Source organism: Balaenoptera musculus, chromosome 9 (assembly GCF_009873245.2).
Source record: "Balaenoptera musculus isolate JJ_BM4_2016_0621 chromosome 9, mBalMus1.pri.v3, whole genome shotgun sequence".
NCBI classification, from domain to species: domain Eukaryota; kingdom Metazoa; phylum Chordata; class Mammalia; order Artiodactyla; family Balaenopteridae; genus Balaenoptera; species Balaenoptera musculus.
In genome coordinates this window covers 74,583,577-74,610,744 of record NC_045793.1, presented here as the reverse complement: position 1 = coordinate 74,610,744, position 27,168 = coordinate 74,583,577, and the positions used below count along the sequence as shown (strand labels likewise).

The window sequence follows — 27,168 nt, the reverse complement described above, 5'->3', positions numbered from 1 at the left end:
AATTTTATTTATACATATTGTGACCAGTCATGATCACACATATCTGTTTAACTTGATCTGTATAACAACTAGCACAGAACCATTTCCAGATACATATGAATTTAACATGTTACATATTATGCTAAATAAGGTTTTATTTTCTGGGGGGAAGGAAAAACTAAACTTCATTCTTTTATTAAAACTTCTAAGTTACGTGTGTGTGTTTTCATGTTGTTACTTTTTCTTATCTTACTATTTAATTCTGAGCTCTTTTCTCTAACTCATTCTTGGTATCTTCTTTCGTCCTCTGGTTTTCCTATTACATGTCCTAAATCTCCTTTATTTTTGGTTAAAAATGTCCAGAACTGAAAGGTTTCTTTATATCTTTCACTGAGAGCTCCCTGTTAGCCCTGAGACTTACCTGGTCTCCTTAATGATGTGGGTCATCTCAGCATAGCTCACATATATGCATAGACACATGTGTGTACACGCATGCATGCATACCATATACATATACCATTTAAAAATAAAAGCAGGGACTTCCCTGGTGGCACAGTGGTTAAGAATCTGCTGGCCAATTCAGGGGACATGGGTTCGAACCCTGATCCCGGAAGATCCCACATGCTGTGGAGCAACTAAGCCCCTGAGCCACGACTACTGAGCCTGCGCTCTGGAGCCCGCGCCCCACAGCTACTGAAGCCCGCGAGCCTAAAGCCCATGCTCCGCAATAAGAGAAGGCACCGAAATTAGAAGCCCACGCACCCCAACGAAGAGTAGCCCCCGCTCGCCACAACTAGAGAAAGCCCGCACACAGCAACGAAGACCCAACGCAGCCAAAAATAAATAAATTAAAAATAAAAGCAATATACATACTCCTTGAATTTGTGCTATATCTATGGCTAATATTGTTGTCAAGGCTCCTGTGCTGTTTTCCTTATCATCAAACCAGGAGATACCCTAGAGAAAAAAGGGAATTAACATATGGTCATCAAAAAGATTCTTTTCTGACTTGCGATTTTGCTATATTAACTTAGAAGCCATTTGCCTGCCTCCTTATTCACAGGCCCTTAATTCTTGTAAGAACTATGGATCAAATAACTTTTGTTTCTTACTTCACAAAGATCTATATTTAGATACAAACTGAAGAACTTAAGCCCAACAGCTTGGACTCATTATGATGCTGCAATATTGTATAATAATCAATGTTTAAAATGGTCATTTCGAACCACAAAATAATTTGTAATTTTACTCCACAAGTAATTTGTGGAGAGCAGATTTTACTTAAAAAGTAAGGTAATGCACAACACAATTTAGAAATATTTCCAAACCTTTCTGTCTAAACATATAAATGATAAAAAATTAAAAAAAAGTCTGTCTCCTTCTCTTCAGGACCCAGATAGGTGAGATTTTCCCTGACACTTCCCTTAGACCTTATAAGTACTGGGCCTTGTGGGAAGCTAAAGAGGCAGAAAGGCTGCTGTAAAAACCCTGCAGCCAAAAAGCATGCAATTTGAAGGAGACAGGTCAAAAATACAAGCAATAAAAGCCTAATGTTATAACCAATTTCATTTTCAACAGCAAATAGAGATAGCACTTCTCAGCACCTCTCAACTTGAGGAATGCTGATTTCCTTTTATTAGTTATTGACTGTTTCCTCCCATGCACTCAAACCATTTATATCTCTTGTGGATTAAACTACATGCAGACTGTCTCTAAAAAATGACTAAGTTTTAGTGAGTGAAGAGCAAAAGAACTGTTGGCTTACTACAACCCAGCCAGGGCCCTGATGCCCAGGTTACACATTTTTGCCAACTAAGAAAACAAAAGCAAGAGAGATAGAAGGCTGTGCATTAATCATGCTGTTGTGTGAGAAGAAAGCCCCTGTAGAGGAATGTGGCAGCGGCCAGGGGGAATTACAACCCCGGCATGACATCACTACTCTTTAAACCCCTGGATTGGGAAGGTGTCCCAAAGAGTTTAGGGTCCTAGACACCCAAAGGGCATCTTATAGAGATCATGATATGCACTACACAGTAGCCACTTTGAGAATACAACCCGAGTCAAGAGCCTAACATCGTGAACACACATCAGCAATGATAGTAACTACAGCACTCTTGATCTAGAAGACATTACCTGTTTTTTATCGTATACTAAAATATATATATATATTTTTTACATAGCATAATTCTTTCTATATTTCAACATGACATGGAATACACAAAGAATTTTTAGATACAATATAAAGTGAAAATATAGAAAAAGAATTTATCATTTACTATTACATTCCTGATTCTATAGTATAGTCATTGCTATAATACACAAGGCAAAGGATACATATTTGACTAGTCTTAGTCTTTCTCTGATGTTCAATCAGCAAGATATCCAAAACTGCTTTTCAACAAGTCAGCAATTATGCACTCTAGGGATTGTTTTCCAGCGTAGGCATTATATGCTAAAACACTTAGCAGAGTTTGTCGAACACAGCTGGTATTGAGTAAAAATTAGCTTGCTTCTTCTCTTCCAGGTGGTAAAATGATTATAAGCTAGGCTAGCAGGTTTTCTGATACTAGTAAATCCATTTTTTTTCCTGCCAATAATTCTATTAGAAATAAAAAATTACAGTAGCACTATCATAAGTGCGTGGTATGTCTTTTCTCATTTAATCATCACAACTCTATGAGATAGATACTAAGACTATCCATATTTTATATACGAGGAAACAGAGGTACTGAGAGATTAAGTAACTTGCCCAAGGCCACATAGCTGGAAAGAACTGAGGCCAGGATTTAAACCTAGGCAACCAGATGCCAGAGTTTTTAATTAACTATCCTGTTCTGCCTCCCATCTAACTGAAACGTTACAGGTGAGTTTCATGACATGTTTTTCCTGCTTCAGGATTTGTTACCTCAAATCCTTTTGGAAGTAGCTTTTTGAGATTCCTTAGTGATCTCCACTAATGCCATCATCTTATGATTTAGTGACCCTCCACAGAAGCCCTAGCCAATCCAATTTAGAGAGAAATAGGCAAAAATAAACTTCATATCTTTTAAAAAACCTGATAGATCTATAGGTCAATATTTATCCTTAAGAAATATAAATTTAGCTTTAAACGCAATAAGCAATGGATTATTTATAACCACTGAAGTCAGCAACAATTAGAACATTCTTTTCAACTGGAAGGATCTCAAGTCATCAAATAAAATAGAGATTTTATACCTACAAAAAGACCACACCTGATTCCATAAATACCTCTACTTCAACTGAGGTTTCAAAATGGTTATAAAAAGCACTGCAAGTCTCAGCATGATTTCTAAGACTTAAAATAGCTTATCTTAGGGAAAAAAAACCGGTAATAGGAGTTAGGGCAAAACTGTACATTAGGAACTTCCCTTACTACAGACAAAAGTGAAATTCGTTAAGACATTTATTGAGAAAAAGCCAAATACATTACTCTTTTCTTTCAATTTAAGAAAGCAGATAAGCAAAACGAGTGCTAAAGAATGAAGAGGGAAAACAAATGGTAAGCTGAAAGGGGCTCAGGTGAATTTATGGGAGAATTTAATAACATCTGCTAAATAGCACAGAGTTTCTGTCTGTTTGTCTTTTTATGTGTTTTGAAGAAGAAGAGTTTATGGCTTACAGATTGCTGTATTCTTATGGGCAGAAGCTACTTTATCCAAGAATGTTACTGTCCTCCTGTTCACATGGCTAATGCTAGGCAAAAGAGGAAGGTCCAGTATCAGCCATCAGGATAGTGGATTAACAATATCCACCGGTTTAACTGGCCTGTGGCCTTGGGACTCCTCCACCAAAAGCATCCTGTATTCCTCTAGAAAGAAAGTTCAAAGTAATGATTGGAAAAGTTAAAGTTTATACTCTTTTATTTAAAACATTCAGACATTCAGGGAACATTTTCAAAAGTTCCTGAAAATTGAAAATAAATGTCCTTGAATGTGTAAAAACATAAATACACAAAGAAAAACAAAAATGAGCAAAAATTGTCAACAAGTGTGAAACATAGTATTAGTTAATTAAAAACCCCACCTAATTTCATCAAAGATTTGAGGTAAAGACATAAATTGTTCATAAAAAAAAAAAAAACCCAAAAGTACAAGCTTAATGTGAGCGAGACAAGATGTGCAGTCATTAAATCATTTTATGACCCTTTAAGTAGATTTTTGTTTTTCTGGATTAAGGGGTGTCTGCAGTTGTCTCTGACAGGACCTTTTTGAGAGAAGACATTAGGCACCAACTGCTTCAGAGCATTAAGTTGCTATGGGAAACCTCCCACTCGCTTCATTTTGTATCTTGCTGTCCTCTAAGAGCACACAAAGGCGGAGGAGTTTTGTTACTCAGCAGTCCTTTGAGCACTACTGCTAAAAGTCACAAGATGTAAAAACTGGTTTTGACGACTCGGCTGGAGTGACAGTAACTCTACTTTTGAAAAGAAATGACCCTGGCAGGAAGCTATTTGCTCCTACACGGTGAGCTCTGGTGACAGAAATTGTGGCAAAGGGCTTCGAATGATTACTGGCTTTCAGGGTAACCCAATATACCTTGGCCTTCTGAAAGAATTTTAGAGGTGCCAGTCTGAGACATTCCTGCCATTTGCCCCCAAGACTCACTTTTCAAGATTACTATTTGATACACCTAGTTTTAGTTATTTCACAGGTGTGAATGATCATCTGTGGCAAGCCGACCTGCCAGCTAGACTGATGTTATCTGAATTCAGAGAATGGCTGCCTTAAGAAGTCAGCAATGAAAAAACTTAAACTGTGCATATGGATGAGAACTATAGAAATTAACTCCTTTTTAAACATGTTCCCCAAGATACTGTAGTTCTTAACACCCCTTTTCAGTTTTAATTTAGCCTCCATTCTGATTCTAGAACAACTACATTATACATTAAAAGAGATTTGTCAAGATAAATGCAAGGAACAGGGAGTGGACTCTAAATCTTGTTTTGTATAAACTGCATTTTTGAACATAACAATTTTGGACTTGCTTCTGTTAGAAAATACATTACAGTAATTCTAATACAGTTGCTGCTTGGTACACAAAAAGGATGCTTTTAAATGATCAAAGGAAAGGTTATGTCAAGAAATTGATGTGAAGAAAAACTAAAAGCTAGAATATTTTAAAACACATTTAAAATAAAATAAGAAAAAACCCCAACTAAACACTGACCTGATATAACATGGCTTTAAATGCCAAGTGTCTTAATCTCATGGTTAAAATTTCCCCTGCTCTGCCATAAAATAATCCCTGGAAAAGAGACAAACAAACAAAAATCTACATTTATTCTTCACTGTCTTATCTATTTCTTTGGAACATTTAGTTACTATATTTACTTATTTGCATTTTATTTAGTTATTATATTTAGTTACTATTTTTAACTCAAATAGGATGACATAAAACAGTAATCATGTACATATTTGTTTAATTCATTAAAAGTTTACCTGAATGAAATAACTGACAAAGCAAATAATACCCAACATTACAAATATCATGGAATAAATTTCTGCATCATGCTTTAATGTGGTTTTATCATCATTTTCAAACATCTGAAAAGGAATAGATTTTTTTAATCAGGTGATTGGAGGAGAATATATTATAAAAGAAAGAAAAAACTAAAATGTCTATTCATCAGGATTTTAAAAATGAATTTCAGCATAATAATTTCCACACATTTCTGGGGAAAAAATGTACCATTATTCTATCCTTTACGTTCATAAATAAAAAAAAAATTCACTACTTCAATAAAAAAAAATTCACTCTTAATTCTCTCACTTAAGCTATGTAAATATAGGATCAGACAAATGAGTCCTCTATCTGCTATTAATATCACCACATATTTTCGAAGAAACTATTGAAATTAGTTTTCTGATTGAGTTATTATTTCTAATAACTTCTCATAACTCAGGTTTCTTAATATTCCTCTATTCAGAGTACTACCTGCAATATGAGACCTTTATAAATTTCTCTAGAAATTGTTCCTAAAATTAGTAGTTATACATATACTGGCATCTATGTTGACACAGCGTAGCAACAGTCCAAGAGACTGAAGACTTAAGGTGGCTCTAATAAGATCCGTGAATTCATCAGCTCTCCTGGTTTCCCCAGCACAATCCCAAACTCTCATTATTTCCTCTCTCTGAGCTGGCTGGTAATAAAAAATGGCCATTGTTCAGACCAGTTGAAAGAAAGAGTGGTCGCATTTGTCTCTTTTATTACTTCAGTGCTTTGGAATGCTGATACAGCACTGGAGTCAGAATTAGAAAACAAAGCAATTTCTTTACTGATTGCCCAGTCAACAAGGTCCAGCCAAACACTTCACAATAGAGGCTGGCTTATCCCCTGAGAACATTAGTTAACCTTTCTATCATGGATTCCACACTAGGGGTGACCTACTACACGTCCCAATTTTCCCCTTGCTGGGTCAAAGTATACCAGGTCTGTCCTCTCAGGTTACACTTTGTTTAAAATTTTTAAAAATATTAGCAAATAAATTTTACTTACAGTTACAATTTTTGCAAAGATGATGGAAAATACTGGATGAACAGTTCCATTTAGAACAGAAGCCAATGTCCCCAGAACCACAGAAGGCCATTCAGACTTGTTTAATTTAAAAATTTTTAATAGAGAAACTTCAGGAAGACTTGTCTATAAATAAAATACCTTGGTTATAACCCCAGTTTGAGAGCATAATGGAACCTAGAGAAGTTAGCCAATCTTGAATAAATCTATAATGTAAAATATCAAATATAATAGGTAACAGAGTAGAAAGTAGAATTTTTCTTAGAAAAATTTTACTGCCCATATTACTGATAAAGATCTCAAAACATAAAATAAATTTTACACAAAAGTGACTATTTGTGCAACTTATCACCTTTTGGCATTTCAGTCAGTCACTATCATTAAAAAAGTACAAATTAACCCACATGTTCTGAGAGCTAAGACTCACAGAAGAAATGACAGGCATATTTTCCTTTACTCCTGTTAAACTGGATTGAATATCATGCTCTAGCATAGGACAAAATCTAGATAGGAACTAAGCAGAGACAAAAGATAAAAGTTTTCCTAGCATTTTAAGCTTGAAAGTTTTCTAGTTTTGTGACTTATTTATGGAAACATTTTTCTAATATCTTGGTTAAAAGCTTGTTTTGGGGTTCCCATTTATAAGTTAAGTGCTGCAATATCTGAACATATTACTTACAATCACCAAGCCTCAGTTTCCTTATCTTTTTGAGGAAGGTATCAGTTCCTATCTTACAGGATTTTAAAAAAATTTTTTATTTTATATTGGAGGATAGTTGATCTACAATGTTGTGTTAGTTTCAGGTGTACAGCAAAGTGATTCAGTTATGCATATACCCATTCTTTTTCAGATTCTTTTCCCATACAGGTTATTACAGAATACTGAGTAGAGTTCCCTGTGCTATACAGTAGGTCCTTGTTGATTATCTATTTTATGTATAGCAGTGAGTATATGAGTATATGATCCCAAACTCCTAATTTATCCCTCACCGCCCACCTTTCCCCTTTGGTAACTGTAAGTTTGTTTTCTAAGTTTGTGAGTCTGTTTCTATTTTGTAAATAAGTTCATTTGTATCATTCTTTTAGATTCTACATATAACTGATATATGATATTTGTCTTTCTCTGTCTGATTTACTTCACTTAGTAAAATAATCTCTAGGTCCATCCATGTTGCTGCAAATGGCATTATTTCATTCCTTTTTACGGCTGAGTAGAGGATTGTTTTTATTTTTTTATTTTATTTTATTAAATTTATTTATTTATTTTTGGCTGCGTTGGGTCTTCGTTGCTGCGCGTGGGCTTTCCCTAGTTGCGGTGAGCAGGGCCTACTCTTCGTTGTGGTGCGCAGGCTTCTCATTGCGGTGGCTTCTCTCGTTGCAGAGCAATGGCTCTAGGTGCATGGGCTTCAGTAATTGTGGCTCGTGGGCTCTAGAGCGCAGGCTAAGTAGTTGTGGCACACGGGCTTAGTTGCTCCACAGCATGTGGGATCTTCCCGGACCAGGGTTTGAACCCCTGTCCCCTGCATTGGCAGGTGGATTCTTAACCACTGAGCCACCAGGGAAACCCGAGCATTGTTTTTAGAATTAAGCTTAACTCAGTATTTGCAAACAGTAAGTACCCAATAAATGTTAGCTGTTGCTGATGTTATTATGAAAAGAAGGATAATGTTATGCAAAATCCCAGATCTTATACAGAGAAAGAACACTGCAAGTAGCTCTGGTATCTGCCAGTCTTTCCTGGGATCCATGGAGGGTGCTATGGGGAGGTAGTGGTCACAATAATCAGAGGATAAATAACACAATGGTGAATTCCCCTTACTTTTGTCTGGAATATGTAGGGGATTTATTTCAGAAACTTAAAAAATCTCATGAATAATTTTGTAGTGAGTAATTATTTTGAATAGGAAAGTAGACAGCAAACTACGAGGCATTTCACATGTTAAAACTTCCTCACGGTATTCACTCTTGAAGTAATGGTGTTTACGAACCTAATAACCAGAGAAAGACGTCAGGAAAGACTATAAAATAGTTTATAATTCTTGCTTTAATTTTAGTCTGGCAACTATAATAGAAACTCCATTGTTTGAATAAAAGAACATTTAAAATTCTAAAGCCTTTAAAGTCTATTTTCAGGATGGCTAAACCTGGGGTTACTTAATAATTTGATTACCAATTATCTTTCTTTCTGAAGTTTTCTGAAGATTATCATCATAAAGAGCCTTACTTTTCAGTTAGGTCACTGTCCAACAGAATATACAGAAATTTTAAAAGTTCCATTCCAACTCTTTGTGGAGCACTAAATACAGATTTTCTTTTTTGTTAAATTCTTTATAAAATTACGTCATTTTGTAAGGAAACTAAGGCTTAGCATGTCCTAGGAACAACACCAGTAAATTACAGAGCCAGTAAATGTAGGAGGGCTGTCTTGCTCCTACAGAATAATCTACCCTTTTGCCTCTAAAAATATAAAACAGATGGGAAAAAATGGGTATTACTTAAATAAAGTTATAAGATAGAAAAGAATAAAATGAAATAATGTAAAAACAAAATGAAAATTTTTAGTAAAATCATGAAGGACTCTGTGCTACCTAACTGTGTTACAGGTTATAGCATGTTTTAACAGAATTTGATATAAAAATATATGAAATTAGAGGCATTTTGTAAAGAGATATGAAAAGGTTTAAAAAAGCTAAACAAATCTCTTAAAGATTTTAAAATTTAATCTGATATGTTTTAGAGCTTTATTGCATTATAATTTTCATGCAATAAGCTGCACATATTTAAAATGTACAATTTGAAAAGTTTAGACATAACTACACACCCATGAAACCTTCACCACAGTCAACATAGTGAACACATCCATTACCCCTGTAAGTTTTCTCCTGCTTTTATATTCCGTTTCTTCCATACCTCTCAGCTGCCAGTGCTCTTCCACTAAAACCACTGATGTGTTTTCTGTCACTATAGATTGTTTTGCAATTTCTAGAGTTTTCTTTTAATAAATGGAATCACATAGTATGTGCTCTTTTCATCTGGATTCTTTTGCTCAACATAATTACTTTGAGATTTATTCATTCTGTTGCATGAATTCATATTTCATTCATTTTCATTGCTGAGCAGTATTCCATTGTATGGATATACCACAATTTATCTGTTGACATAAGCTTGGGTCATTCCAAGTTTTGGGCTATTACAAATAAAGCTGCTATAAATACCCACATACAAGACTTTGTGTGGACATATGCTTTCATTTCTCTTGGGTAAAAACCTAGAAAAGGAGTGGCTGGATCATAGTAGGTGTATGTTTAACTTTTTAAGAAACTGCTAAATGATTTTCTCAAGTGGGATTACTAATTTTTTATTCCCACCAACAAAATGTGGAGTTCTAGATGCTCCTTATCATCACCAATACTTGGTACAGTCTTTTTAGATTTAACCATTCTAATAGGTGTATCATGACATCTCGGTTATGACTTAATTTGCATTTCTCTAATGCCTAATGATTTTAGGCATCTTTTTGTGTGCTCATTTCCCATATGCACATCTTCTTTGGCAAAATGTCTATTAAAATCTTCTGCCCATTTTTCAATTGGGTTATTGGTATTTTTATTACTGTGCTTTGGGAGTTCTTTCTATATTCTGGACACAGTCCTTTATCACATATGTGACTTACAAATATTTTCTTCCAGTTTATGGCCTATGTTTTCATTTCTTAAAAAGTTTTTCAAGGAATTCCCTGGCGGTCCAGTGGTTAGGAGCGGGGAAGCAAGCATGGAAACAAGTGCTCCTTGCCCAACTGAACAAAGCTATTAGGGTCGTACCCTGGGATTGGAAGACTGGGTCCCGTACATGCTAGTGCTTATCTGCATCCAGTGAGTGGAGATAAGCATGACTCAAATTGATCTTGAGCATCACTGTTTGTGATCTGTACCACACCTCCTGAGCCAATGTTTTTACCCATGGTTTGCCACATAGGAACGGATTTTCATGAGATTTCTTGCCCCAACAATTTCCTCTGACATAAATGCAGTCTTATTTGAGGGCTTCTTTCTTACAGTGTCACAGTGATGTTAGAGTGAAGTTAGGGAAAGAATTTGGTTTGGTAAACTTAGTGCTATAATAACATTTTATTGTAAATAAGTTCTAAATGTTATAAGGATTGTATCAAAATTCATTGGAGAACATGGTGGTAACTTGTGGATAGTTGAACCATTACCTCTTTATTTTGGATGGATTCCTCAGACTTGTCAGTAAAGTCTGACTTGATGCTATTCATAGAGCACAGAGGAATTGAGCTGATATCTTTTTCAGTAGAATATGCCATTGAGTTCATCTGTTCATCAGCTTTTTTAATATCCTAAATGGAGAATATACATGTTACCACTAGAAGAATGCCTTAAAAATTCAAAGCAACTTTATTAAGCATCCCTCTAAAATTGTACTGCTTCTGTTATTGAAAGTGGTGTATTCCTGAGCAGTTCTTGCTAAAGTTTTCAGACTCGATACAGAGACAGTAAGCCCAACTCATACTAAAATGTTAGTGAGTAACAATAGTTTTTATTGTGCCTTTTCCCCCAAAGACCTGTACAATTAACTAGAGAAAACAACGTCTTAATTCAAAACAATTATTCCACTAGCAAGGATGGATCTTAGTAAAAGAAGTTTGTGAGGGAGATGACTCAAATATACCCTCTCTCTGATCCCTTCTTCCCAGCCTTCTCTGGAGCTTACAGGTTGATAACATATAGCAAGGCAGTTAAATGTGAGGCTGGTCCTGGGCCTGAGATAGATCTCAGGAGACAATAACATTTTCCAGGCTTGCCACTGCTGCCCATTCCAATCTGACCAAAAAGCAAAATTGGTGGGGCCAGCTCCAAAAGAATGAGAAATTCCAAAGCCATCAAGTTAACCTTAAAGCTGCTTAAATCATAGAATAGGATAAAGTTCTAAACCAGATTGCTCTAAGTCTAGTTTTTGTTTTTCTTGCTACTCCAAGAAATAAGACCAGTTTCAGTGGAATAAAGGAGTTACATATTCTCTGCTTATCTGAATGTGGTGCGAGTAAATTTGTGACTTCCTCGTGAAGAGATGGGAGGAGGGGTGAAGACAGAAATGAAGAGGCCAGTTAGGGTGATGGTGGCCCTGACCGTGGTGGGGAGTAGAGATGGAAAGACTTAGATAATTTTAGGTGCAAGGGAGATGTATACGGAAGGCTTCCCAGGGACACCGTGATTCTTTAACAAGATTAACAACTGTTAATCAGGCATTTCAAACTACCATGAACTTTAACCAGCTCTCCTAATATCTTTAATCAGACATTCCTTTATGCTATCACTTTCTTTTTTTCAGTAAATTTCTCTACTAAGAAAGAAATTTTTTATTTGGCATTTTTTCAGGAGCTATTTACTTTGTGGCAAGTTTAAAATAAAATTTTTACTTCTCATAATAAAATTTTCTAAAGAGGTGCTTTAACAGATCAAAGACAATTCCTTTTCCTGAGAAGGCTGCTAGGCAAAATAACAACGACAAGAAGTTTTGGTATGTATGTATCTCTACCTGTTTTTATTTCATTTTTGTGCGAAAACTCACTAAAGGAAGCTCACAGACTCACTATGTCTGTAAATAATTATGTACATCCTAGATAAATAACTACAGCATTAAATCTGTACCTGACTACAGCAATAACCATGGTTTGAACTTTCCTTAAAAGTTTGACTGGATAACAAACGCTAATGCTAAGAATGGTAATATAATAAAATTTATTATGCTAACAATAATTCTAGGTACTTTACATAATTGAACTCATTTAATACTCAATATAATTAATTAATATGTTATTATTATTTTCCTCACTTTAGAGTTTAGAAAACTGAGGCACAGAGAATTTAAACAACTTACCCACAGTCCAAAAACTATTAAGTGGCAGAGTAAGGATTTCAACTTGCTGTGTCTCCAGAGCTTGTGATTGTAACCATTTTCCTATGCTGCTTTTTGGGATTGATTTTCTTAGCAGCATTAACTTTGTAATACTTATGAAAATCATGAATTGTCATAAATTGATTCATTTTGACACTATAGGCAATAGTGGCAAATAAATGCATCCAGAGTTTCAGAAATGTTACTGTTTATGTAGATACCATGTATGTTATGTTTACTATACATTTCCCAGAATATTAGAGCTGTTCATTGAGTATTAATATTTAAAATTGTATTATTATATCAGAATGAACATTATTTTAGGTAATCAGAGAGTACTAATCCATTTTGAATAAGGTATTTTAAATTTTCATACACTTATACCACAAACATTCCATTTTTGTTTTCCTTATGTTGTGGAACTCTTTCACCTAACACCTAAAAATGGAGTTTTAGTTTAGTTATAATGAAAAATAAAGAAGTGTTCCTTCAAAGAAAGATCTGAGTGTAGTAGTTTTTTAAAATCTCAACATAGGGTTAATTTGACTACAGTTATTTCCTTTTATTGTTACAATTATTAGTTTGAAAATATTGAACTTTATAACTTCATAAATTGTTAAGTCTACTATGGAATGAAAATCATGCAAATTCAACTGGCAAATAACATGTACATTTTATTTTTAAAGAAAAATATAGCCTAATATAAAATAAAATTGGAATCAAGCAGTTTTAAAATCAAGCAGTTTTAAAATCAGTATAAGATTACATTTTCAAACTTTTAATTTTTTTTTATTATCATTGCTTTAGAGGATGTGTATAAAAATCCTTCATTCTAGAATTGTGGAGAAAGCTGGGGTTTGAAATTCTAAGTTTGATGAGATGGAGACTCATAACTTTCTAAATTTCCTAATTTGTGAAATAATAATGTTGATATCAAAAATATAATCAGAAAGTTGAAGAAGTAAAATAAACCAAAAAAGGCTGATATTAGTTGTCTGCAGAAGACCCCTTGGAAAGAAGGCTGCCTTCCAGACCAGGAGATGAAGGCAGAATGAAGAAGAGACCTAGAGCATAATCACTATCACTTATGTTAATGTGCCCTAATGAAAGAACCATGTGAAATTCAGTAGCATAGATCATATGCATGCAGACATGTGGATCCTCAAAAACAGGAGTTTGTCAGTGTGCCTCCAGGATTATCGTGCCTCCTCTTCATTGCCTAATATGAGCTTTCTGGTCTACCTGTGAGAATTTGGTGTGTACACGGTATGGATATATGTGTGCATCCTTTCATTCAGCAGATAGATTTTGAGTGTGCCAAGCACTGGGGTAGGTGCTTCCGACACAGGAAGTCTCAGCCTTTTCATAATCTGACCTTCATTATCCAAATTTTCCATTATTCCCCCCAAAACTCATTACTCATGGAAGGCTGGTCTCCTTTCTGTTTAGTTACAAACCAAGTTCCTTATTACTTCCACTTTACCTAAATTTCTCCTCCTTTTCCACCTCCTACCTTTATTTAAAAAAAATTTTTATTTATCTATTTTTGGCTGCATTGGGTCTTCATTGCTGCGCACGGGCTTCCTCTAGTTGTGGCGAGTGGGGGCTACTCTTTGTTAACGGTGCGCGGGCTTCTCATTGTGGTGGCTTCTCTTGTTGTGGAGCATGGGCTCTAGGCACACAGGCCTCAGTAATTGCAGCATGCGGGCTCAGTAGTTGTGGCGCACGGGCTTAGTTGCTCCATGGCATGTGGGATCTTCCCGGACCAGGGATTGAACCCGTGTCCCCTGCATTGGCAGGCGGATTCTTAACCACTGCGCCACCAGGGAAGTCCCCCTCCTACCTTCTTGCCTTCAAGATTTCTTCATGAATACTTCCATGGGTAATCTAGTTCCCTATATCCCCATCAGTCTTGCTTCTTATTTCTACAACTTATAACATCTGTATGCATGATTCTGCATTTTGCCTCTGTAGCTAAGTTTTAAGTCTTTAAGTAGGGATTGTGTGTTATATTTCTTTGTGTTCTAACAAAAAGATCATGGAATATAGAGTTAGATTGTTCTGGATCTGCCACATACAAGATTTGAAGCCTATTTGTAGTGTGCCTGGCAAATATTAGGTACTATGTAACAATTAGTTCTTTAACTTTCATCATTATCTAGCACAATGCTGAGGATATTAGACTCACTGAATTTCTTCACTAAGGAACTATAAATAAACCTTGGTTGCCTTGTGAAACCTAAGATTATAATTCAAGACTTCTATTTTCTAGCATGGCGTGATTTCTGAAAAGTCAAAAAAAATAACACCTGCAAACATAACATTATGTCATGTAAACATTACCTGTGACATTGCAAGTGAATAATATAGACCTTGTTTTGCCATTAGTTCAGCATGTGTTCCTTTTTCCACCACCATCCCATCTTTTATAGATGATTTTGAGTAGGGTCTTAATGAAACAATAGAAGTTTGCCAGGGAGAAAAAGATGAGGTGTAATCATGATAGAGGCTACAGCAAATCAGGCAGTTGGGCTTAAAAGGGCATGCATTCAACAGGTGAATGGATAGGTGCACATATACAATGGAATATTACTCAGCCATAAAAAGAATGAAATAATGCTATTTGCAGCAACATGGATGCACCTAAAGATTATCAAACTATGTGAAATAAGTCAGACAAAGATAAATATCATATGATATCACTTACATGTGGAATCTAAAAATTGATACAAATGAACTTATTTACAAAACAGAAACAGACTCACAGATATAGAAAACAAACTTATGGTTACAAAAAGGGAAAGGGTGGGGGGAAGGGATAAATTAGGAGTTTGGGATTAGCAGATACAAACTATTATATATAAAATAGATAAACAACCAGATCCTACTGTATAGCACAGGAAACAATATTCAATATCTTGCAATAAACTATAATGGAAAAGAATCTGAAAAAGAATATATGTATATATATATATATATATATATATATATATATATATACACACATATACATATATCTGAATCACTTTGCTGTACACCAGAAACTAACACAACATTGTAAATCAACTATACTTCAATTAAAAAAAGGGCATGGATTTGTGAAGAATATTGAGGTCTACATGTAGCAGAGTTGTTTGAAGAATGGAAGGTCATGGGGCTAGGAATAGAATTTAGGGCTAGTTAATGTAAAGCAATTCTAAAGAGTGTTTCTTCTGTACGGAACAGAATTTACAGGAAGTTTCTGAACAGGGGAATGGTGTATATAAATGAAATTTGTTCTTTACAAATTATCCATCACTCTGTTTTACATATGGTTTCAGGACTTTTAAGGTCTTTCTAAACCCTTAGATTCTATTTTTTCCATACAAGCTATTTTATCATGTTTTTGAGATTTAAGAGGTTACAAAATAATCAAGGTAAAAATGTTGATGCTGTGGTAAATAGCTACAGACATAATAGTTTGAACTGTTTTTATTGCTTTTTTTTCTCTTTTTACTCCTTAAGACAACTTAATTTATATATATATATGATTAATTATTAACTACTGATGGCAAAAATAATTATTACTTTTGAAAATATCTTACATTTTAAAGAATGTTAGAGTTTAAAAGGTTCTATAACTAACAGTTCTCTGGTTTTGCTCACACTGTCCCATGAGCTGATTTGGAAAGTATGCTTATTTTCCTCTAAGAGATAGAGAAACTGAGGCTCAGGAAGTTATGTGATGGATGTCAGTCCACATAGCAGGCAGGTGGTAATGCTGAAACGCACACTCAGGTCCTTTGAATGCTTTAAGTCCACAAACCCCGCTGCATCTCTGTGAGATGTCTTCCTGTTAATGTGACTAAAGCCCTTTGCATTGACTGCTTCTTAAACCCTGCAAGTTTTCTTTTCCTGTACCTTACACCAGCACTAAGTGTAGGCTTTTCATTCGGCCTACTCTTTTTGTAAACTTCTGTAAACAGTTTTACACATGAACAAAGTAGAACTATTCAAACTCCTTGTGTTGAAATGCAGGTAATGATGAGAATTACTGATCCTTAAGAGTGATCTTACAATACTGAGCATGCATACCAGAGAGCTATTTTCAACTCTATAATATATACTTCATTTAAATAATATTTATAAACTCTACTCTCTAATAGTTTATACAGTATGATTTTAAAAATGGGTGATTTCTGAATTTTGTAAAATATAAAAAATAAATATATTGGGAAAGGAGAATACCAAGGCAGTGTCTCAAAAAATGAAGAGTCAATTGTATAAAATAAAAGACAGAATTTTCCTTTGAACCAAGATGGAGTATCAAGGATAAGATTTATTCTCCCACCTGAAACCAAGAAAACAACTGGAAAAATGGTTTTCAAAACACTGAATATTTATTAGGCAATGAAGCACAGTGATCCCTTGAAACACAGAAGGTGAGAACTACAATTGCCCCAGCTTATTTCCTTGAAAGAGTTTTCAGGGTGCAGTGTGTGGAGGAGGAATGCAAGTGGAGTTGGTTGACTTGCTGAGTTAAGGAGGTGGGGTTAAGGGTCTGGGAAGACCAAGACAGCAAGAGTTCACAGAGAAGAGTGCTAGAGAGGAAAAAAATGCAAAGAGAACTTGGGAAATCTTTAGAGGATCCCTCTCAAGTATTCAATGGAGAACTGACTGTAGAAGAACGTGGAAACTACTCAAGGCTAGAGAAGGAGGCACCTGAAAGGATTAGAGGGTATCATATCTGTTCCAACCAGCATGACTGCGAAACTTTATAATTCACAGGGGCATTGGGTAGAGTACTCAAAAGAGTCCTGCCTCCATAGTGGAGAATAATTTGCTTTAGACTAAAAATAGCTCTGGTCTAGCCTAACAAAAATGAAAAGCAAAGAAAAAAATGTCAACTTGTTTCTAAGTAACAGTTGCATCTCTCAGCAAAAGTCAAGAATATTTCTAAGAATATAAAAATAACCAGACCCTACAAAGTAAAATTCACAATTTTTGACACCCAATAAAAAGTGGCCAGGCATGCAAAAAAGCTAGAAAATACAACTATTAACAAGGAGAAAAATCAATTAATCGAGACTGCTCCCGAACTAACACAGATGTAAAATTTAGCAGACAAGGACATTAAAGAAATAAATAGCACTGGAAATGGTAAATACATGGGAAATTATATAATTTATTCCTTATTATTTAAATCTCTTTAAAAATAATTGATGATTTAAGCAAAAAAAAAGAAAACAACAGTGAAAACAATGTAGCATTGGGTTTATAATACATGTATAAGTTTATAACACATGTATATTACTATTAGATAATTAGATAATTATAATAATAATAGCTTGAAGGCCAGAAATGGAGGAATGGAAGTATACTAATGTAAGTTTTTTTACTATATGAGAGGCGATGTAATATCATTTGAAGGTAGATGGTGATAAGTTAAAGGTATATACTATAAACCCTAAACCCATCACTGAAATAACAAAGAGTTATAGCTAATAAACTTACAAAAGAGATGAAAAGGAATCATAAAAAGTACTCAGGTAATCCAAGTGAAGGGAGAACATGAGGAAAACAGGAACAAGAGCAGAAAAATAGCAAAGATGATATATTTAAATTAATTCATATCAATAATCACATTAAATGTAAATGGTCTAAATACTCCAATTAAGTCAAGGATTGTCAGACTGAATACAAAGCCAAGAACCAACTGTATGCCACCTACAAGAAACACATTTTTTAAGTAAAGACACAAATAGGTCTACATTAAAAGGATGGAAAAAGACATACCATGATAACTCTAAGTAAAAGAAAGCTGGGGTGGGTTATATGAGTATCAGAAAAAGAAGACTAAGGAGCAAAGGACATAACCAGAGTAGAGAAGTTTACTTCATAATGATAGAGGGATCAATTCATCAAGAGGACCTGACAGTCCTGAATGTTTATGCCCATCATAACAGAGATCCAAAATACATGACACCAAAACAGATACAACTGCAAGGACAAATCCAATCCACAATAATAGTTGGAGAATTCAATATCCCTCTCTCAATAATTTATAGAACAAGTACACAGAGAATCTATAAGGATAAGGAAGACTTGAATAACACTATTAACTGACTTCACATAATCGATATTCATAGAACACTTCACCCAACAACAGCAAATGCACATTATTTCCAAGTCTACATAGAATATTTACCAAGATAGACCATATTCTGTGTCATAAAGCAAGTCTTAATAAATTTTTAAAAATTCAAGTCATACAAAGTATGTTCTCTGACCACAAAATCGTTAAATTAGAATTCAATATAGAAACATCTCTGGAAAATCCCAAAATGCTTGGAAACCAAATAACACTTCTCAAGTAAATGACCTCAGATTCAACCTAAGAAAACAAAGAGGGAAGAGCAAGTTAAACTTAAAGTAAGCAGAAGAAAGGAAATAATAAAGATCCAAGCAGAAATCAATTAAATATAAAGAAGGAAAATAAGCCATAGAGACATCAGTATAACAGAGAGTCCAAAGATAGACCCATACATATGTGGACAAACTGATTTTCTACAAAGGTGTAAAGGCAGTTCCATGCAGAAAAACAGTCTTTTCAACAAATATTGCTGGAACAACTGCAATGTGCAAACAAAATAAAACAAAACAACAACAAAACAAACTTCTAACCACACAAAACACCATGAACAGAAATTAACTCAAAATTTATCATAAACCTAAATGTAAAACTAAAACTATAATACTTCTAGAAGAAAATGTAGGGGAAAATATTTGTGATCTTGTATTTGGCAAAGATTTCTCAAGTAGAACACTAAAAGCTTGATTTATAAAAGAAAAAATGATAAATTGAACTTCTTCAAAATCAAAGACTTCTGTTCTTTGGAAGATCCTCGTAAGAGGATGGAAAGACAAGTCCCTGATGAGAAGAAATATTTTCCAATCAGTTATCTGATAAAATCCTTATATCCAGAATGTAAAGAATATATAAAGAACTCTCAAAACTCAAAGACAAGAAAACAAATGACCAATCAAAAAATGGTATGAGCATAACATGTGAACAGACACTTTAACAAAGAAGAGATATGGATGGTCAATAAGCACATAAAAATGCTCATCATTAGTCATCGGGATAACTCAGATTAAAAGAAAAATAAGACACCACTACACATTTCTAAAATCAAAATTCCTGGATATATCAAGTATTGACAAGTATGTGGAGTAGCTGGAATTCTCATATATTATAGGAACGTAAAAGGAAAATAGTTTGGCACTTAATTAAAAAGTTAAACATACTCCTATCATAAGATTCACCCATTCAAATCCTAGGTATGTATCCAAGAGAAATAAAAGCTCATGTCCACAGAAAGACTTACACGTGAATGTTCAGAGCAGCCTTACCTATAATATTTAAAACCTGCAAGCAAACCAAATAACTCAAGTGGGCATCAATACCAATAGCTCAAACTGTGGTATATCCATATCATGGAATACCATTCACCAACAAAAAAGGAAGGAACTACTAATACATTCCACAACATGCATGAGTCTCAAAACAATTATGCTTAGTGAAAGAAGCCAGACAGAACAGGATACATACCGTCCAATTCCATTTACATAAAGCTCTAGAAAATACACACTAGTCTATAGTGGCAGTAAACAAATCAGTGGCTGTTAAGAGTCAGGGAAGAAGCGTTGGGAAGGTTGGGATGGAGTGATTACAAAAAGCATGTAAAAATTTTTGGGAGTGATTGGTTGACAAGCTTGACTGTGGTGATGGCTTCACAGGTATACATATATGCCCAAACTTTTCCAATTGTATACTTTAGTATGTGCAGTTTATTGTAAGTCAATTAAACCTCAAAAAAACTGTTAAGAAAAAGAAAGTCAAACAAAAGAAACATCGGTATACAGCACCCCAGCTGGCCATTCTTGAAGTTCTGTAAGAATCCCCAATGAGACTGAGACATTTTAATGAATGTTATGTAAATATAATAAAAAAGCAGATTGAGGAGCAACTAACTGCATTGTAGGTAGGAAGATTTCTTTTTCTTAACTTCAGCAAGGTCTGATAATGGACATATGTGAGTTTCTATAGATGATATTTATGTGTAACATACTCTGCTGTAGAAGAGAGGTCTAAGTACTGCAATGCTTAGTGCTTCCTTTATTTTTCATATTGCCAAATACATAGACGTTTTATCAAACTGATGAGTGGATAATACTCGGGGAATGAGTTTTTATTCTTTGCTTTTTGTTTTCCTCAGTCTCTTATTTACTTTTATGTGGTAATTCTAAGCCTTGCTTATATAGAAGCATTCTTATGAATGGTATGAAAAATTAGTAAAAAATGTAATTAGCTTTTTCATTTTAGTTTTTTTAAATAAAATTTTTATTTTAGAATAATTTTAGACTTATGGAAAATTTGCAAAGGTAGTACAATATCCATGTACCCTGCACATAGTACACTCCAGTGTCAACATCTGAGATTTCTATAGTGCTTTTGTCACAGCTAACAAAACAATATAAAACTAATTATTAACTAAACTCCAAACTTTATTCAGATATCCTTAATTTTTATCTATTATCCTTTTTCTGTTCCAGGATCCTCTCCAGAATATCACATTGCATTTAGTCATCATGTTTCCTTAGGCTCCTCTTGGCTGGGACAATTTTTCAGATAGTTCTTATTTTTGAGGTACTTGACAGTTTTGAGGAATACCTGTCACATACTTGATAGAAGGTCCCTCAGTTTGGGTTTGTCTGATGTGCCTAGTTGTTAGGGGTAAGACATTCAGCCTATACTGATTCCCCTTCTCTCATTCAAACTTGAAGTTTGAATTCGATTTTTGGTCTTGGAGACCCTAGGACTTAATTACAGTGCCTTAAAAGAGAACGTTAAGAACACTGTTGTTGAGTGGGAATGCATTAGAAGAACTATCACTGCAAAAGTGAGAACACCCAGACACCCAGGCTCCTGGCCCATATCTCTCCCATTGATTCAATTACATTTCCTTGAGGTTACAAATATTATTTCCTAAAAGCAAACAGAGCTCAAACCTTACTGATGAAGCTATGTTGCCAATTAGCTCAATGGTTTTCACAGTACTATCAAACATTTCTTAAAACAAATTAATGTATATGAAGTTTAATTTAAAAATATAAAAGGGCACATATAACACATCACACTCAAAGGAGAATGTGGGGAGAGAGAATGCTGTAAAATCAAACAATTAGGAGATTGCAACTAGAAAAGGTTGAGAGTGGTGTGCAGCCTCTTGTGACAGAATCAGAATCACAAGGTTTCCTGGTGCAGGTTTGTACTATTCTAGCCCTTCTCGTCTTCAAAGAGGGGCTCACAGGCATTTTTGTACACATATATTCTCATATTTCTTCACTTATTAGGCATTACACATGGTGCAGGTTTACTTATTTTGCGAAAGTTCATACTGTTGTCTGAAACCTGAAAACTGACAATAAGTGATAACCATTTCCACATTTGTGCCTTAGTGTGCATTGATGTTCCCCAGACGGGAACAGCCTGAGCTTACCCATTTGTATCATCTTTATGCTGCCAGGCTCCTGGTCTAAACTACAAACATTTGAATAAAGTCTATATTATGTTACAATTTAATTTGTTATATCATGAATTAGTGTCTGAGTATATGAAATAAATTACAGAAATACCTAATACTTTAAAAGGGAAAAACTGCTCCAAAGGTCTATCAAATGAGCCTACAAGTACCATACACACTTAAGGTACTATAAAGTACACTACAAGAATACAACTTCACTACATCATATATGTGACCTAAAACTGATATACTAGCCATAGGGAAAAAAAAAATTCCAAACTAATCATTTCAGACTTAAAACAGAGAAGAGATTTTGGGAGCCAAGGCCTCTTAGAAAACTGATCAAAGAAATTAGAGCGTATGCTTTGTCTTTTAGCAAGAATTACTGTAAAGATAAGGAAGGTAGTGCAATCCATTCCACTGTTTTTCTCAGATGCCTAGGTGTGATAGATTTTCAATATGTCTTTGTTGCTATTATTTCTTCTAGAAAGTACCAATTTGAAAGGATTTCCTAGATCTCCTCTCCTCCTTCACAGTTTATACAAAGCTAAAAGCCAAACAATTAGTTACACGACCAAAGAAAGGTCAACAGGAAGATCTCTACTTGACACTGCCGGCATTTTCAGATTACTTCACAATTTCATGCACAACCATAAATCATCAGGTAATTAGTTTGGAGTTTGAAATAGAGGATGCTTTAAAACATTCCTCCCAGAATTGCTAGGGCAGAGATAAGGGCCTGAGGAGACCAGCTAGCTTCTCACCATTGGTGGCCATGGGCCTTGAATAAGGGTGGGCAACAGGAAAAGAAAGGAGAACAATGCGGGCTTCCCTGGTGGCACAGTGGTTGAGAGTCTGCCTGCCAATGCAGGGGACACGGGTTCGAGCCCTGGTCTGGGAAGATCCCACATGCCACGGAGCAAATGGGCCCATGAGCCACAATTACTGAGCCTGCGCGTCTGGAGCCTGTGCTCCGCAACAAGAGAGGCCGCGATAGTGAGAGGCCCGCGCACCGTGATGAAGAGTGGCCCCCGCTTGCCACAACTAGAGAAAGCTCTCGCACAGAAACGAAGATCCAACACAGCCATAAATAAATAAATAAAGCACACCAGTATAGTGTAATTTAAAAAAAAAAATTGATTTAAAAAAAAATGTTTAAAAAAAAAAAAAAAGAAAGGAGAACAATGCAAAGCTGTGAGCATTTGAGAGGGCCTGCATTTGACTGCTGAGTCAGTTAACAGGGGTAATATACTCTCTGGAGAAGCCTGGAAACACAGAGTTCTAGTGTCTCACAGAAAGCATGAGGTGGGAAACCTATGGGACCACAAGTTCCCACTGACTGCCTCCTGGAAGTTTGCCTCAGGTGAACTTGGGGCCCACTGATAACATTTGCTCCATGATGCAGTCCTATGGTCTTCAAACTCTTTTTTTTTTTTTTTTTAAAGATTTATTTATTGATTGATTGCTATGTTGGGTCTTCGTTTCTGTGCTAGGGCTTTCTCTAGTTGCGGCAAGCGGGGGCCACTCTTCATCACGGTGCGCGGGCCTCTCACTATCGTGGCCTCTCTTGTTGGGAGCACAGGCTCCAGACGCGCAGGCTCAGTAGTTGTGGCTCACGGGCCCAGTTGCTCCGCGGCATGTGGGATCTTCCCAGACCAGGGCTCGAACCCGTGTCCCCTGCATTAGCAGGCAGATTCTCAACCACTGCACCACCAGGGAAGCCCCAAACTCTTTTTTTTTAAGGTGAAAAATCCTTTCATCAAATGAAAGCACATGTGGAAACTTGATATATGTAAATAAACCATGCAGATTAATGAGTAACTCCTCTATATGAATTGTCCATGGCGGGGGTGGGGGGAGGTGCAGCCCTACCTGCTCATCTACCTCACCTCCCCACCTTCTTTCATACCTCAAGAGGCTCCTGGAAAACCCTAGTACCCAATACTTCAAAAATACAGTCTGACAAACCTCTCACTACTCTTTAACAAATTTCCACATCTTTTAGCTACCAAATTTTAACTGATCATCTGCTATAAGAAAGTCTCTATGGTAGTTATATGGGAAATACAGGATTTTTGGTGTCTTACCTACATCATTATGATGTTGAAATCCAATTGGCTTGGCATTCTTCTGGGTCAATATTGGTACCGTAGCTGAACAATATGGAATTACTGTCACATCACTACGGCTGTCCGAGAATGCTTTCTCTTTTGTAAAACGTGGTGACAAAAAGAAAAATTTCAGGCACTTAGAAGCTATATTTAATAAGGGACTCACTTCCTCACCGATCTCTTCCTTTCAACTTGCATGTGAATATCTATGCATGCTTAGGTTAAGACCCTTCAGAAAAGAAAACACATTCAAAATCTAAACTCTTTGCTGAGTTGAAACCATGTGTACTACCTAATTAGGAACTTGGAATAGTACACTATAGTACAATGTTTTCCTTTTATAGCCTGGAATCTCTTCATTCTCACTTCTAAATAACTTAACAAACAACTGAAGATAATAAAATTATTTATAGTCATTTAATACCATTTTCCTTCACTTAACTTTATTAACAAGCTACTATTTGTGGAGAAATTTACAACAAAAAGTAAACAATGAAGTAAACAGTGAATAAGAAAACACTACAATAATTAGCTCATCTTTCTTCTAGGAGGCAATACTGTCTTACCTAGCTCAGAGTGCTGACCAATAAACAATACAGTAAAGATGTCTTATTTGGTAAGAGTTAGGAAAATCAATATTTTATATACGAATTTTCCTTATTTGTGGGGGAGGACAAAGCTTAGGAATGATTTAAATTCACAGGAATCACTAAGATAAGTATCTATATCATGGGAAAATACCTTGCTGTATATTTTTTAGTTTTTTTCCTATGTTTTTTAAAGACTTTGAAATGTCCTGCTAAGTAATAATGATTTAAATTCATTTGTGGAAGAAAAATTTACTAGTTATATATACAATAGGGTCAAAATAAGCAGGTTAAGGGGACAAAAACAAGTCTATTACAGTCCTACATAGCAGCTTCAATCTGGGGTACAGTTTGAGTTTCTTTTCTAAGAAGGCAGTGTGGTTTTGTATAGAAAATAGTTTTTTTAAAAAATGCTGGTAAAGTATAGATAACATGAAATTTACCATTCTAACCATTAAAACTATTTTTTATTGACATATACCTGACTTACAATATTATATTAGTTTCAGTTGTACAACATAGTGATTCAATATTTTTATAGATTATACCCCATATAAAGTTATTATAAAATATTGGCTATATTTGCTGTGCTGTCATTCTAACCATTTTTAAGGGTAGGGTCCTCCTGGATCTGAGAGGTCAATTCCTTCTGTGTCACTATCCTTTTATGCTCAGGCTTAGTTCATTCTTCTTTTGTGTGGTAAAATAACATAACATAAAAATTTAAAGCAATTTTAACATTTTAAAGTGTACTTTAGTGGTTTCAAGTATACTTACATTGTTGTGTAACCATTACCACTCTCCATCTCCAGAACTTTTTCTTCATCCTATACTGAAACTCTGTACCCTTTAAACCATAACTCCTGAGTCTCCCTTCCCTTAGCCCCTGGTAACCTCTATTCTACTTTCTGTCTATGAATTTTACTATTTTAGGTATCTCATATAAGTGTAATCATACAATATTTGTCTTTTTGTGTCTGTGTTATTTCAGTTAGCATATGTCTTCTAGGGTCATCCATGTTGTAGCATGCGTCAGAACTTCCTTCCGTTTTAAGACTGAGTACTATTCCATTGTATGTACATACCATGTTTTGTTCACCCATTCATCTGTCAATGGACATTTGCGTTGTTTCTACCTTTCAGCTATTGTGAATGATGCTACTGTGAACATTGGTAGACACATATCTGTTTGAGTCCCTCCTTTCAATTTTTTTGGTTACATATCCAGAAGTGGAATTGCTGGATCATATAAGTAAGTCTATAAGAGGCTAGTTTAAGAGCGATCTGGTTTCAAATTTAGCTTCAAACCCTAGCAGGTGTATAATCTTGAGGCAATATACCATGGTGGTTATATGAATGAGCTAGAGGGCTGACTGTCTGGGTCCAGGTTCTGACTTCATTGCTTCCTAGCTACTACTCAATCTCCCTGTGCTTCAGTTTGCACATCTGTAAAATAGAAGAATAAATGTACGAATCGCACTGGGTTCTTGTAAGGATTAGTTATTGTTGTTCATTTGATCCTTTATTACACCTAAAATAATGACTTATGAATGGCTTCAGGGGGTCTATGAACCCCTCAATATTATATATAAATCTTTCTGTACAAGTGCACTTTTAGATTTTTCAGAAGAGTTACAGTGGTTTATTTTTCCCTTTCTTAGTCAGATTCTCAATGGGACCGTGATCTATCAAAGGGGGAGAAGCGCTATCCTAAAAGAAGTTAGTGGCCTATGATTTAACACCAAGCCTTATAAATGTGAGCTTGATTAAGCAAGCTTGTAAAATGTCCCATGATGCTTTTGGGATGAGGTATTCTCTGCGTTACCTTTGTTCTCCTGGCTAAATTCCAGCCAAGGAAGTCCCCTTGCAGCAATCCACTTTCTGTTCCCAACTATTATAGTATTGTTACAAATGGTAAAAATAAAAAAAAAAAAGAAAAGAAAAATAAAAAATCTAAAAAATTCCCAATTCCATATGTAAAGAGAAAGTAAGATATCTGACAAAGACACACCAAAACATGTGTGAGTGTGTGTGTGTGTATGTGTAATAATTAACCTAACTTCAGCTTTGGATAACCACTTCTTGGGCTTAATATAATAAGGTAGCCCACAGCTTAATGTAATATATCAATTTACTTATTAATTCTCCAAGTAGTATAGACATAATGTATGTTTGTCTCAGAGGAAGACAAACAGAATGCATCACATGAGAGAGAGAAGTGATGATAAAGAAAAGCCTATGAGGGCTGCAACAAAGCAGCTCAGTCTCTTCAAAGAATAAAGCTGTGATGGAAACCCATCTTTCATAATTAGCAAAGGGTCTTTTTAAAGGTTCTCCATTAATGTGGTGTGGCTGAATCTCCCTTAATAATAATTATTCCTTAGATGTGCATACTACTTTTAACATTTCAAAGAGCTTTCACAGGCTTTATCCTAAAATCAGTGTGGGCTTCCTCTGCTTCCCCAGGGGCCT

At 35.3% G+C, this 27,168-nt stretch overlaps 1 protein-coding gene across 1 annotated transcript in view; it reads right to left on the bottom strand.

Annotated features, from left to right (window-relative positions):
* The window catches only part of ABCB5 (ATP binding cassette subfamily B member 5), a 106,626-nt gene that overhangs the window by 37,566 nt on the left and 41,892 nt on the right, over positions 1-27,168 (bottom strand). Inside the window, 6 exon segments of the mRNA XM_036862953.1 lie at positions 853-936; positions 5,167-5,244; positions 5,439-5,543; positions 6,499-6,642; positions 10,733-10,873; positions 14,776-14,964. Coding sequence (XP_036718848.1) covers positions 853-936; positions 5,167-5,244; positions 5,439-5,543; positions 6,499-6,642; positions 10,733-10,873; positions 14,776-14,964 — 741 coding nt within the window.